Below are 13,529 nucleotides of genomic sequence, written 5' to 3'. Positions count from 1 at the left end.
GGGTGCGATGAGTGGGCTGCGCAGGGCAGAGCGAGGTCAGCCTGGGGCCCGGCTGGACTCCCGGAGCCAGAACGGTTTGGGCCTGGGTTTTGTCGGGGAGGCCAGGCCACCGTCCCTCCGAGGGCTCTGGTGCCGCTGCCGGGGTCTCTGTCACATCCCTGGGGGCGGGAGTCAGCCGCGGGCCGCAGACAGGCGTCCCGGTGACGGGAAGGGACATGCCCTCGGGCCTCTGCGACAGGCGCCTGAGCAGGTGGCCCAGGTCCCGGCCGGAGGGCCAGTCACTCGAGGTCTTTGTCCCGCGACCTGGGGAGCTCCTGGCCAGGCGGTGCCGGAGTGGGCTGGGCGGGAGGCCCAGGGCCCTGAAACCCACGTAGAAAGAAAAGCAGAGCAGGCACCCAGGCTCCCACACCCTCAGGGGGACCCAAAGCCAGAAGTCTCACTAGCCCCCCAGCCACGGGGGGGCCCCAGGATCCCGGCCTCCAGGGGGCCCTGGGTTGGCTGCAGGAGGAGAAACCCCTAAGCGCTCGGCCTCCCGCTCCCTGGCGTGCCCTGGCGGCCCCTGCTCGCAAGTCTGGGTGCAGAGCACTCCCAGGGCTATGGGGGCGGGCGCTCCCTGCTCCCCGCAGGGTGCCGGCTCCCGGAGGGGGTGACGTCCTGCAAAGCCCAGGAGATGATGGCAGTCCTGGCCTTGGGTAACCTGGGTCTGTGTGGAGGCCCCGCCCAGGTCAGAATTCGGAGGAGGCCCAGGGCCTCCTGGGCAGCAGGGTGGATGTGGCTTTTTCCTTCTCTTGTTATTATTTTAGTAGAGGCCCTGGGGTCCCTCAGCCCGGCCTGCACCCTCTCCAATCCAGGACTCCCGCGGGGAATGTCTGACTGCCGGTTTAGGCCCGATCTCGCACCAGCAGTCAGACATCCCTCTCGCAATCCGGGACTGCTGGCTCCTAATGCTCGCCTGCCTGCCTGCCTGCCTGATCACCCCTAACCACCTCTGCCTGCCGATCTGATTGCTCCCTAACTGCTCCCTTGCCGACCTGATCACCCCTAACTGCCTCTGCCTTGGCCCCCGACACCATGGCTTTGTCCGGAAGGACATCCAGAAGACGTCCGGTCTGATTAGCATATTACCCTTTCATTAGTATAGATTGTGGCAAAAAGTACAGAACATGAAACTCACCGTCTTAGTCGCACTGAAGGGAGCAGGGCAGGACAGGAGAGGCGTTCATGAATTGTTCTGTGACCATCACCACCTCCTGCCCTCAGAGCTTTAAAAAAAGACATTGATTGATCGGCTTCAGAGAGGAAGGGAGAGGGAGAAACATCAATGATGAGAGAGCATCACTGATTGGCTGCCCCTCACTGGGGATCGAGCCCACAACCCGGGCCTGTGCCCTTGACTGGAATTGAACCGTGACCTCCTGGTTCATAGGTCGACGCTCAACCACTGAGCCACGCCGGCCGGGCCAGAACTTCTTTATCAGCCCAACTGTCCCTGTGGGTTTTGTTCTGGTGTTTCCCGCCCTGAAGCCACGGGCAGTCCTGCCGGCTCCTGCCGGCTCCTGCCGGCCAACCCTCGCCGGATGAGCCCCTGCCGTGTGGGGCTCCCTGGCCCCGCGGCCCTGACGCCCCCCCCCCCTCCGCCCGCAGCACGGGGACGTCCTGCCCCTGAAGATCGTCACCTACGCGGCCGTGTCCCTGTCGCTGGCTGCGCTGCTGGTGGCCTTCGTGCTGCTGGCGCTGGTGCGGACGCTGCGCTCCAACCTGCACAGCGCCCACCGGAACCTCGTCGGGGCGCTCTTCCTCTCCCAGCTGGTCTTCGTGGTCGGGGTCACCCAGACGGGAAACCCGGTGAGCCCCGCTGCCCCCCTCCCCGCGTCTCCTCCTGCGGACGGCGTTTCGCCACGGAGAGCCACGGCCGGGTCTGGGTTAGGAAGATGACCTTGGTCCCGGGAGGGAGGGGAGAGGCCGGAGGTCAGAGAGGCAGCTGCGGCGTCGGCCTGAGCCCGCGGTGAGACTGGCTGGAGCTGGGTGCTCAGGTCCCAGGGGGCCGCGCAGGGGAGGGCGCCAGGCAGCGGGATGGGGACTACAGCGCGTGTCCCGGGGAGACCAGCCTGGGAGGCACCCCACGTCGAGGGGAGCCGTGCCTGTGGCCCACGGGCGCGTGGAATGGGGCGAAGCCGGAGCTCTGCCTGGCTGGTCGGGGGCACCTGCCTACTCGAGCCCTTCCCCTCGCCTATTGTAAGCAGAGGGGCCCCAGGACCCCGGGCGGCCGGACCCCGAGGCGGGCAGGTGGGCGGTCCCGCCTGGCAGGGGGTGGCGGCCGCCCCATGACCTCCGTGGTTTCTCAGCCACGACCCCGGGCGCACGAGGCCTGCACGGGGCCACCGCCTGGCTGTAGGGTTCTGGAAACTCGCATTCACGTCCCCGGGGAGGGTGCTGGCCGCCGTTGCCGGCAGGCGCGGGCTCGGCGGCCTCTGGCGCGTTAGCGTGCGGCTGTGCCGAGGCCGCTAATGTGACACTGCTGTGTCTCCGGCACGTTTTTAAATGGTTTCACGGGTTTGCTTTTCACGTCGCTGAGGGCCCAGCCCCCGCCTCCGCGCCACCCCTTCCCTGGGCCCGTGGCTGCGCCGGAGCAGGTGCTGGAGTGGCAGCCCCGCGCCCTGCACCGCGGCGGGCTCTCCCGTGCTGACCGGCTGGCCTGCGGCAGGGCCTGTCCCAGCAACAACGCGCGATGCTGGCGCCCCCCGCCTGGGCCCGCCCTGCCCTGTTGGACCAGGTGCTCGTCCCCCGGAAGCACCGGCTCTGCCGCCTCCGTCCGGGCTGTGCCGCGCGCCCGGCACCGTCCACCGTCCGCTGGGGAGGGTCCCTGCTCCTCCGGAGGCCGGCGCTGTGCCTCTGGGCGCTCGGCCCCTCTTGGTGGATCTAATACAAACGCCACGAGCTGAACTTCCTTGTTCAGACCTGCGGACCCTCACGGCTGCAGAGTGGCCGACGGGTCACTGCCCTCCCGCCCTGAGCCGCTCCGGCCCTCGGCCCTCAGCGCCCCCTCCCCCCGCAGTTCCTGTGCACGCTCATCGCCATCGCCCTGCACTACGTCTGCATGAGCGCCTTCGCCTGGACCTTCGTGGAGAGCCTGCACGTCTACCGCATGCTGACCGAGGCGCGCAACGTCGACGCGGGGCCCATGCGCTTCTACTACGTCGTGGGCTGGGGCCTCCCGGCCGTCGTCACAGGTGAGGCCGGAGCGGGTGGCTGCGACCCAGGAGCCTGGGGAGGCGCAGGGGAGGCCCCGGGGGACCCGCCAGGCCACACCGCTCCCGCCTCCTGAGCGAGGCCTGTGCCCACCGGGGTGCCCCTGGCTCTGCGAGCCCGCCTTCTCTCGCCTCCCCCGCCAGGTGGGCTCCGCGGGTGGACGTGGGGCCGGCGCGTTGACCTGAGGGCCTTGGCTCTGGCGCCTGGGCCTTGGCCGCCACCCGCCCCCCCGCCCCTCCCCCCCAGCTGTTCCTCTTGGGCTCCTGGCCCTCGTGCTGGGCCCCGGGGCTGCGGGTGGGGCGGGGCACGTCCGCTTATGGGCGCACCTGCCAGGTGGCTCTCCAGGGGCCCTCCCGGGGTGTGGCCCTCACCCCCTCTCTGATGCCCAGGACTCGCCGTGGGCCTGGACCCCCAGGGCTACGGAAACCCCGACTTCTGCTGGCTGTCCCTGCGAGACACCCTCATCTGGAGCTTTGTTGGGCCCGTCGGAACGGTTATAATTGTGAGTCCGGGGCGGGAGGCCCAGAACCTGCGATCCCCCAGGACGTGGGAAGCCGGGGTGCCCTTGGCCAAAAGGGTGTTGGGGCTCCTGAGCGGCGCTGGGGCAGGAAGGCTGGTCTCGCGCCCAAGTCCGCTGTGAAAGGCGCCGTGTCCTGCCCCGGCACTCAGCCTCCGAGGCCTCCCCTCCCCCTCCCCCCCCCCCCCCCCCACGCCTCCGAGACACGGCGGCAGCGCTCAGTGCTGGGCTCTGAAGGTCTGTGTGCCGTGCAGACGAGCCGGCCACCTGACCGTTGGTCTGTCTTTCCAGGTCAATACCGTGATTTTTGTTCTGTCCGCAAAAGCCTCCTGCCAGAGGAAGCACCATTACTACGAGAGAAAGGGGATCGTGTAAGCTGCCCCCCCCCCCCCCCGGCGGTGGGCGGGCGGGTGGAGGAGTGGGTGGTGGGCCCGGGAGGGAGGAGGCTGGCTCACCCTGCCCGCCCCCCAGCGCCCTGCTGAGGTCGGCCTTCCTGCTGCTGCTGCTCGTGGGCGCCACCTGGCTGCTGGGGCTGCTGGCCGTGAACAGCGACGCGCTGGCCCTGCACTACCTCTTCGCCATCGCCAGCTGCTTGCAGGTGAGGCGCCGGCCCTGGCGAGGTCACGGCCGCCTGGGCTGCGTTTATCTGAAATGCCTCCCCGAGTGCCGAGCGGGTCCCGGGAGGTCCTGGACCAGCGTCCGGGCCGGGCCTGAGCTCGGCACAGACGGGCCGCACGAGGCTGTGGCTCCTGGGAGGCCCCGGGTGCTCGGGTCCCAGCGAGGCCTCGGCACGCACGTCCTGCCCCAGAGGAGCCCGTTGTCCCAACGGCGCTGCCCAGAGCCTCCTGGGCCGTCCCTCGGGCCCTGATGGTGAGGGGCCGCCCTGCTCAGCCAGTCAGGGCCCTCTCCTCCCAGGGTCACACCAGGGGCTCCCCAGGAAGGGGGCTGATGACATGAGGGAGGGGCTCCAGGTGCCCAGGGCTGAGGCCCAGGGTGGGCCCCGAGTCCGCGTGCCGCTGCCCCGCCCCGGCTCCCAGGGAGGCGGCCCCGCAGGGAGGCGAGCGTGGCCTCGGGGGCGTCTCTGGCCACCACTGTGGGCGGCTCCAGGGCTCCGACCACCTCGGGGCCGTGCTCTGCCCTCGGGCTGGCGGGACCCTGGTGCCCGGCGTCTCCTGACCCGCCCCCCCCCCCCCAGGGCCTCTGCGTGCTCCTGCTCCACTGCGTGCTCAACAGGGAGGTGCGGGAGCACCTGAAGGGGGTGCTCGCCGGGCGGAAGCCGCACCCGGACGACTCGGCCACCACAAGGGCCACTCTGCTGACGGTAGGAGGCGCCAGGGACCCCCACCCCCCGGGTCGGCCTGCGCTGGTCACCAGGGGTCCGTGTGGGGTCTGGCTCCAGCATTAGATGCAGCTCCATGGCCTCCTCATCCTTCCCAGAGGGGGCGCCACCGAGCCGCCCCTGGAGCCTGGCATCGGCCTGACAGAGGCTGTCCTGGTCACAGCCTGCGTTTCAAGGTCTCGGGGGACAGGGCCCCGCAGGCCAGCACCCCCGCCCAGAGCGGGGGCGGAGGGGGGCGTCCTCTGACCGCAGTGGGGACCGAGCCATGGATGCGATGCTCTTGGCACGGTGAGGCACAGCCGGGGTGACGGGCACAGCCGGGGTGACAGGCACAGCCGGGGTGACAGGCACAGCCGGGGTGACGGGCACAGCCGGGGTGACAGGCACAGCCGGGGTGACGGGCACAGCCGGGGTGACAGGCACAGCCGGGGTGACAGGCACAGCCGGGGTGACAGGCGCTGCCGGGTGCCCGCCGTGGGGCTTGCTGTGGGGAGGGCGCCCCTGCACCCCCTGGCCCTTCTGTTCTCACCAGCACCCTCCCCGCCCCCAGCGCTCCCTCAACTGCAACACCACCTACAGCGAGGAGCCCCACGTGCTGCGCACGGCCCTGGGCGAGTCCACCGCCTCGCTGGACAGCGCCGGCAGGTCAGCCCAGCGCCCGTGTCCTCCGGGGGTGCCCAGGGGTCACCTCCCCGCCCGAGCCTGCTGGGAGGCCGCGCCCTGAGCCTGCGGCTCCGGTTGGGGTGTCTCCCGTGCGCTCGGAGTCAGGGCAGAGCGCCCTCCTCGGCCCCGTGGCCGTCCTGGCACCTCTGGCAGGTGCTCGGTGATGGGTGGCCATGTCCCCGTCCCCTGGGCAGTGGCACTGAGCCCGCCTCCCCCTCTCTAGGGACGAGGGGGGCCAGAAGCTCAGCGTGTGCTCTGGGCCCGCGAGGGGCGGCCTCGGGGAGCCGGACCCGTCCTTCCTCCCGAGGAACGGCAAGAAGCCCCCGGGTGAGTGTCCCGCGGCCTCCGGTCAGCCTGCGGCCTGCCTCCCGGGCCATGGGGGAGCTCGCTGGCCCCTGTCTGCCCCGTGGCCCTCCCTCCATCTGGGGAGCGTGCAGCCTTGAGGGGTCTGAGGCTGGGTCACAATCAGGGTGGAAGGGACCCACGGCCTGTGGATGCGGACCGGGCGGCTCGCTCCACCTCGCAGGAAGCCCGTCCCCGCTGAGCCCGCCCTCCTGTCGCCACAGGCCACGACTCGGACTCCGACAGCGAGCTGTCCCTGGATGAGCAGAGCAGCTCTTATGCCTCCTCACACTCATCCGACAGCGAGGACGACAGGGTGGGGGCCGAGGACAAATGGGACCCGGCCCAGGGCCCTGTCCACAGCACCCCCAAAGGTGAGGGAGCAGCAGCAGCCAGGCCTGCCCCCCAGAACACAGGCCCCTCAGCATGCACAGAGAACAGGCCAGGAAAGCTGCCCCCTGCTGGAGGGGGCCCACAGAGGCCCCAGGTGTTGGGGTGCGGTGGAGGATTGCAGCCGGGGCCCCATGGTCAGGACTTGCCCATCTGAGCCTGGAGGTCTGGGAGTGGTGGGTGGGGCCACTTGGGACGCCGGGCCCGGAGGAGGGGCCATCCAGACCTTCTCAGGGGGCGGGGCCTCCTTGCTGGCTGACGGCGCCCCTGTGCCCCAGGAGACCCTGCAGCCAACCACGCCCCTGCGGGCTGGCCGGACGGGAGCCTGGCTGGGAGCGACAGCGAGGAGCCCGGCGAGAAGCTGCCCCTGAAGGTGGAGACCAAGGTCAGCGTGGAGCTGCACCTGGACCAGCAGACCAACCACTGCCTGGACCGCCTCCCGGACGGGGAGAGCGGGGCCCTGCCCAGGCCCGCGGGCGCACCCTGCACCCAGCAGCCCCCCGAGCAGAGAAAAGGTGCCTCTGGGGGCAAGGCCCTGCTGCCCTGGAAGCCCCTGGTCCTGGGGGAGGGGCCTGAGGGGGGGGGCTGTGCTCACCAGGGCGGGGCCAGCTGGACGGGGGCGGGGCTGTGCTGGGGTGGGTGGAGCCTGTTGGATGGGGGCGGGGCTGTGCTGGGTGGAGTGGAGGCTGGGTGGGGGCGGGGCTGTGCTGGGGTGGGTGGAGTGGAGGCTGTGGTGGGCGGGGCGGGGCGGGGCTGTGCTGGGGGGGTGGGGTTGGATGGGGCCTGTGTTGGGGGGGGGCTGGACGGGGGCGGGGCTGTGCTGGGGTGGGTGGAGCCTGTTGGATGGGGGCGGGGCTGTGCTGGGTGGAGTGGAGGCTGTGGTAGGCGGGGCGGGCCTCTGGAAGGGGTGGGTGGGGTGAGACAGAGGCAGGTCCTGGGCACAGGGTTGGCGTCCCACCATCTGGGACTGAGGCCCAAGGATGGAGGCCCAGCCACAGGGCTTCTCGGCTCCCCAGGACCTCCTCCAGGGTCCGGGCAGCCAGGAGGTCAGCCTGACCGCCCCTTCCCGCCCGCCTCCCAGGCATCTTGAAAAACAAAGCCACCTACCCGCCTCCGCTGACGGAGAAGGCCCTCCGGTCCCGGCTGCGGGAGAAGCTGGCCGAGTGCCAGCCCAGCCCCTCGTCCTCGCGCTCCTCCTCCCTGGGCTCCTGCGACGGGGTCCGCGGCCCCGACGGCTCCATCACCGTCAAGACCCCGCGCCGGGAGCCAGGGCGCGAGCACCTCAACGGGGTGGCCATGAACGTGTGCGTGGGGAGCGCCCAGGCCCACGGCTCCGACTCCGAGTGAGTACCGCCCGGCGCCCACCAGCCTGCCCTCTGTGCCCCCGGGCGTGGTCAGGGCCCGAGCGGGGCGGGCGGGGGGGAGGGGGCAGAGGCCAGGGGCTGGGGTGGGTGCCTCTGCGGGGGAGGGGCTGCAGGCTCCGTCGGGAGGAACTGACCGGAGCTCGGCCTTCCCTCCTGGCGCTGCCCACCCAGGCCTGGGGTCTGCATTGGCGGGAGGCTTCCAGCGCTGACTCCTCCCTGCCCGTGGCTGAGGGCCGAGGTCGGGGCGCCCAGCTGCAGAGGCGAGGGGGAGCCGCTGCTGACTCCCCAGGGAGGTGTGGAGTGGGAGCGGGCCTCCGGGATGGCCTCCTGACCCTAACGAGCGGTGCAGGGGCTCACCGGCCCGTGCGCGGAGGGCACTCCGATGGGCCCGGCTGTCAGGGATGAGGCTCCCGCCCCAGCTCCTGCCTCCTCCTGGGGCAGCTGTGTCCTCACACGAGCTTGCGGTCCTTGGGGCCCCAGGGCATCCCCTGCCCACGTGGGGGTTCTGCCCCTCCCAACCGAGGCCGAGCCGTCCTTGCTGACCCGCTGCCTGCTGGTGGCTTCTTCCCACGCGCAGAGGCAGTAACGAAACTTCAATTTGACCATCAGGAAACCGTGAGAGCCCTGTTCCCTCACCCCGCGACGGCACTGCGTCACGGCCCGCACCTCGGAGCCCCAGGCCGCCGGCCTGACCGTGAAGCGGGCCCTGGCCCGAGTGGCAGCCCCGGCTGGCGGGACGCAGCCCAGCCTCGGGGCCCATCCGGCCCCATGACAAGTGCCAAAGGCCACGGGCACGAGGAGGCGTGGACTCCCGGCCGGCACAGCTGTTCCCTCAGGTGCAGATGGAGCCAAAACCATGCCTGGCCTCACCGGGACGGCCCGGCACAAGAGCCGGCAGGAGCCGCTAGGCCAGGCTCGCCAGGGTTTGAGGGCGCCGGGCACAGAGCGAGACCAAGGTCGGCCGCCATTGGGCATCTCCCTGCAGCCCGGGCCCTGCCTGAGCAGGTGCTTCCCTGTGGACGTGGAACCGCGAGGGCAGGGCCTGTAGCTCTGATGCACGGACGGAGCCTGGGGGATCCGTGGAACCATCGCGGCTGGTGTTCGTGTGAGGAACAGCGCCCAGTTGCACTTGAACCTGGTGTGCGTGATGCGCATCGCAGCCAGGGTGCTGGGGAGTGGGAACCGAGCCGCAGACCGAGCCGAGCGCGCAGCCCCACCGCCGCTCGCCTGCGCCTGCCTTGGAGACGCGGGCCCTCGGCTCCCCGCTGCCTCGCAGTGGTGGGTCTGAGACGGGCGCTCTGGGCCTGGGCAGCCCCCAGGAGCCTGCGGAGGTCAGTGGGGAATGCAGGGGTCACCTGCCCAGGCCGCCACACTGGGCCTTCCCTGGCCGCGCCCTCGGGGGGGCCCCACTCGAGCCCTGCAGGGCCTCCCTGGCTCCCTCACAGGGGCCTGGCTCTGCAGGCAGGGGATTCTGTTGCCCGCCTGCTCCTGGTCACCATGGCATTTCGGTGTTCACACGTCCGGGCTGAGACTTGGAGGGCTGCAGCCTCCCGGATGTCACTCATTCCTTCCTGCCAATTGTCTAGCTCTTAGCCGCCACCCCCCCCCCCAGCCCCGCCCCCAGTCTAACCCGTTGCTTCATTTTGCTTCCAATGGCCAATTGTGCGTGGACAAAGCACAGCCCCCTCAGCGGTTGCCAGGCTGTTTTTGGGAAACGCACACAGGCCCGGCTGTGGTGTCCATGTGGGCAGTCGGCACAGCGTGGCCCGAGGCGCCGTGGACCGCGGCCCGGAATTCTTCAGACACGCTTTGTTCTTCAAACCAAGTGCCCAAATGCGTGTCAGCACAGCTGCTCCCCAGCAGCAGGAACCAGACGATGATGAAAATAAGGCCAGGGCAGGGCTTCCCGTGTTTTCCTGGTGAGGATGGAGCGTGGCTGCTGGCGGCGTGAGCAAGCGCGGGTGGGACGCCGGCTGGGGCACAGGCTTCGGCCATGAAATGCGGCCCCGGAGACCCCGTGCTGAACGAACTGTGACCGGCCTGACGTGCGGCCTGAAGGAGCAGAGCGGCGGGGCCGGCCTCCCTGCGGCCGGGGCCTCCCTGCGGCCGGGCGTGGGTGACGGAGGGTTGCGCATGTTTGCGTCTCTGAACCTCCATCTGTTTCCGCCTCCTCTCCGGCAGCTGGCTGGGCCCCGGGACGTGTAGTTTTTAATCTGATCAGAACTGTTACCAAAAAAGTCAGTTTTATGAAGACAGGAAAAATGGAAACCTATTTTTGTGACTTAAGACTTTATGGCAAAGATTAGACACTGGAGGGTTTTTTAAAAACAAATGTATATTTATTAATGTTCAGAACACTGGAATTCCGACACAAACGAGAAGAGTCTACAATAAATTAAGGTTGTTGAGTTTGTACTGCTGAGCCGGCTCCCTCTCTTCTGGCAGCGGGAAGGGACCAGGTGTGATGGGATGCTGACGGCCAGTCCCGGGGAACAGAACGGCCAGAGTGCTCTCCCTCAGGGGGTCCTGCGGTCTCTGCATTGATGTCTTCCACTCGGGTGGGAGTTTTCAGCCAGCAGGGTGTGTGCTTTTCTCTGCACCAGTCTTTCTCCTGGGCTCCCCGCTCTGGGACTCCAGTGACCTTTGACATTGTCCTGGGTCCCTGAGACTCTGTTCATCTGTCTTCATTCTTTCTGTTCTTCAGACTTGATGGTTTCTAGTCATTGACTTACAAGTTCACTCTGTCCTGTCGTCCCCACCAGAGGATTCCATTTCAGAGAGTATCTCCACTCGGTCCCTTTATAAAGGTCATTTCTCTGCGGAGGACGCCCGCTCCCCATGCATTTCTATTAACTTTTGTTAATCCTCACCTGAGGATGCTTTTCATTGCTCTTTAAAGAGAGTGGAAGAGAGAGGGAGAGACAGAGAGAAATATTGATGGGAGAGAAGCACACCGATTGGTTGCCTCCTGCATGAGCCCTGACCAGGACCCAGGCCGGGAAGGAGCCTGCAACCAGCTATGTGCCCCCAACCAGAATCGAACCCGGGACCCTTCAGTCCGCAGGCCGACACTCTAGCCACTGAGCCACGCCGGCAGGGCTCCCCATGCATTTCTAGAGTGTTTGCCTGTACTTGGTGGAGTGTGGTTGTAACCGCTGCTACACCGTCTCTGAGCATCTAGGCGTCTGGGTCCTCCTGGCTGAAAGTGGGGTCCGTTCTCGGGTGTGCTCCAGCTGACAGCTCGAGGGAGCCGTGGTGACATGTCGGGTGTCACGAGACTCTGGCTCCTGTTAAAATCCTCGGGCCGGTGGCCCTTTCCACTTGTTCCCGTGGGAAGAACTGCGAGGTTCGGACACATTCTCTCGGCCTCGGTGAAGAGCGGTGCTGTCCATCTGGTGTTCGGGGCTCCGGGCTTCCATAGGCTGCTTGGGGCCTGCTCCGTGTGCCCCACTCAGGTGAGCCAGCACCTGCATCGGTGCCTGTGGACGAGGGGTTCTCTCCAGCTCACTCCTCTCTGGGATTTGCCGCACATGCTCACTCCCGGGGCCCCCCGTTTCCAGAGGGCCAGCCGCCGGCACTCGCACAGGAAAAAGCCAGATCCCCCTCTTCAGCCTACAGGGCCCCCTTCCCCAGGCCTCGCGGGGAGGCCTCGCCCCAGGCTGGTCGCACAGCTCCAGAGGAACCCCACACAAGCACCCCAGCCCTGGAGGTGAAGCTTTGCTTCCCCCATCCACCTGCTAACGCTCACTGTCCCGGTCCCAGCGGCGACCTCGAGCGAATGGAGCTCAGCCCAGAAGCCATGCTGCCCGGGAACCGCAGGCGCACGGAGCCCCTGGCAGGGGAGCAGGCCTGGTGGGGCAGCGGGAGGTCCCCCCGAACCCCCGGGACAGACCGCACACACCACCAGCTGACAGGGCTGCTCTGGGACCCAGAGGGATCCGGACAAACACAAGGCCCCTCGGGAACGCTGTGTGAACACTCAGATACTGAGCGCCGGGCAGGCCAGACACAAGCGAACCTCCGTCCCGGCTGCGGGGCTGCCTGCCGCCTCCCCAGGCACAGCTGGGCCCCAGGCTCCCCTCCCGCAGGTGACTGACACCTGGGATCCGGGCGCTGGGGCCTCCCGGTGAGGAGCAGGTGCTGTGCTAGGGTCTGTCCTGCCGAGAAGACTCCATTTCCTGGGGGCAGGCAACGCTTTCCTATCAGCTCTGCACCCGAATGTTTCCCTTCTCCCCACTTCTGTCAGCAGCTGGGGTGCCCTGTGGGCAAGAGGCCCTCTGGCCTGCCCAGTGTCTCCAGAACCTCGTGGGGTGAGGCCTGGAGTCGAGGGCCCCAGGGGCTTGGGCAGGACAGGGGGGGAGGCCCGAGTTCCAGCCTGCTCTTGCCCACGGGCAGCCAGCAGCTCTACAGCTCTCAGCACTGCCAGCTACCTGGGGGTACGGGAGGCAGGTCTGCCCAGCGGAGAGCAGGTGGCACTGCTGGCGGAGGCTGCCACGGGACCAGCCACCAGGGAGGCTGGGTGACCTGGGCAGCAGCAGGTTTGGACCCCTCCTTCCGCTTCCTCCACGACCAACCTGGGGCTGGCGGACGGCAGAGCTGCCCAGTGGGGAGGGGACACTCCCAGCCGCCCCGGCCTGGCAGCCACCGAGGGCCCCGTGCAGAGTGGGGGGGGGGGGGGGCTGCGGAGGCTCCCGGACGGCCCGGCTCAGGCCTGTTCCCAGGGCCGGGAGTCAGGAAACCGGAGCAGGAGGCTGTGCTGCCCTTGGGCCTCCACATGGGGTGGGCGATTCCCCAAGGGCCAGGGGCCACGGCCGGCCCGTCTAACCTACTGCCCAGCACATGTGGAGAGTGATGCAAGCTGGGGCCTCCCCCCCAGCCCCCTGCCCCGGTCTAGCTCGGCTGGAGGGAGTCATAGCTGGGGACGGCCGAGCCCTGCCCTCGCCGGCCTCCTGGCCACTCGCTGCCTCCCAGGGCCTGTTGCTCGCGTGGAGGTGAAGGGCTCCAGAGCCACAGGGCAGGCCGCCCGGGCCCTCCCGACCCGGAGACCCTGCTGGGGGAGGCAGGGAGAAGGGCGGCGGGGTGTGGAGAGCTGGGGCTTGGGGACTGGAGGGCTGGCGGTGCCCCGAGGGGAGGGCGGCGGCTCTGCAGGTGGCACTGCATCGTCAGGTGGTGGAGGGGAAAGCTGCTCTCTGGGCGCTGCCCCTGCCCAACCAGCCGCAGCCCCAACTGCTGTGCCTGTTGCACGCCCCGGCCCACGTGGGGGCTCCTGGGGCTGGGCCGGGCCTCCTCAGACCCTCCTGAGGTGCCCTCCTCCCTGCAGGGCTTGCCCCTTGATGGGGGAGGGGGACGAGTCCCTGGCCCCTCGCTGGCCCCACTGTGAAATGGGCACTGCTGGGGTGGGCTGGCACCTAGCTGTTGGCCCCACTCAGTGCCTGGTCTCAAAGCTCCCCCAACGGTGGCCTGTCGCCCCAACATAGGGTCACACTAAGCCAGCTGCGGGGTCACGAGGCCAGCACCCCCCCGAGGCCCTTGCCCAGGCTGGAGGGGGCCTGGTGCCAGGCGTAAGGGTGGTCTTCCCAGCAGACCCCAGGCAAGTCCCAGGTGTGCGCAGTCCCGGCCCCCTGCCTCCCCCTTCGCCCGGTGCCCACGGAGGCTGCGGTCAGAA

At 68.8% G+C, this 13,529-nt stretch overlaps 1 protein-coding gene across 1 annotated transcript in view; it reads left to right on the top strand.

Moving 5' to 3' along the window:
* CELSR1 (cadherin EGF LAG seven-pass G-type receptor 1) overlaps window positions 1-10,278 on the top strand; it is a 99,904-nt gene extending 89,626 nt beyond the window's left edge. The window contains exons 24-35 of the mRNA XM_054719646.1: window positions 1,645-1,845; window positions 3,056-3,230; window positions 3,639-3,751; window positions 4,058-4,137; window positions 4,238-4,364; window positions 4,962-5,087; window positions 5,656-5,750; window positions 5,992-6,095; window positions 6,335-6,484; window positions 6,779-7,015; window positions 7,582-7,843; window positions 8,442-10,278. Coding sequence (XP_054575621.1) covers window positions 1,645-1,845; window positions 3,056-3,230; window positions 3,639-3,751; window positions 4,058-4,137; window positions 4,238-4,364; window positions 4,962-5,087; window positions 5,656-5,750; window positions 5,992-6,095; window positions 6,335-6,484; window positions 6,779-7,015; window positions 7,582-7,843; window positions 8,442-8,466 — 1,695 coding nt within the window. The 3' untranslated portion in view covers window positions 8,467-10,278. The remainder of the gene's footprint in view (window positions 1-1,644; window positions 1,846-3,055; window positions 3,231-3,638; window positions 3,752-4,057; window positions 4,138-4,237; window positions 4,365-4,961; window positions 5,088-5,655; window positions 5,751-5,991; window positions 6,096-6,334; window positions 6,485-6,778; window positions 7,016-7,581; window positions 7,844-8,441) is intronic.
* The last annotated feature ends 3,251 nt before the right edge of the window (window positions 10,279-13,529 follow it).

This window comes from Eptesicus fuscus, chromosome 7 (genome assembly GCF_027574615.1).
Source record: "Eptesicus fuscus isolate TK198812 chromosome 7, DD_ASM_mEF_20220401, whole genome shotgun sequence".
Lineage (NCBI taxonomy): Eukaryota > Metazoa > Chordata > Mammalia > Chiroptera > Vespertilionidae > Eptesicus > Eptesicus fuscus.
The sequence above is the reverse complement of the archived record's forward strand: the minus strand, read 5'-3'. Positions and strand labels throughout refer to the sequence as shown.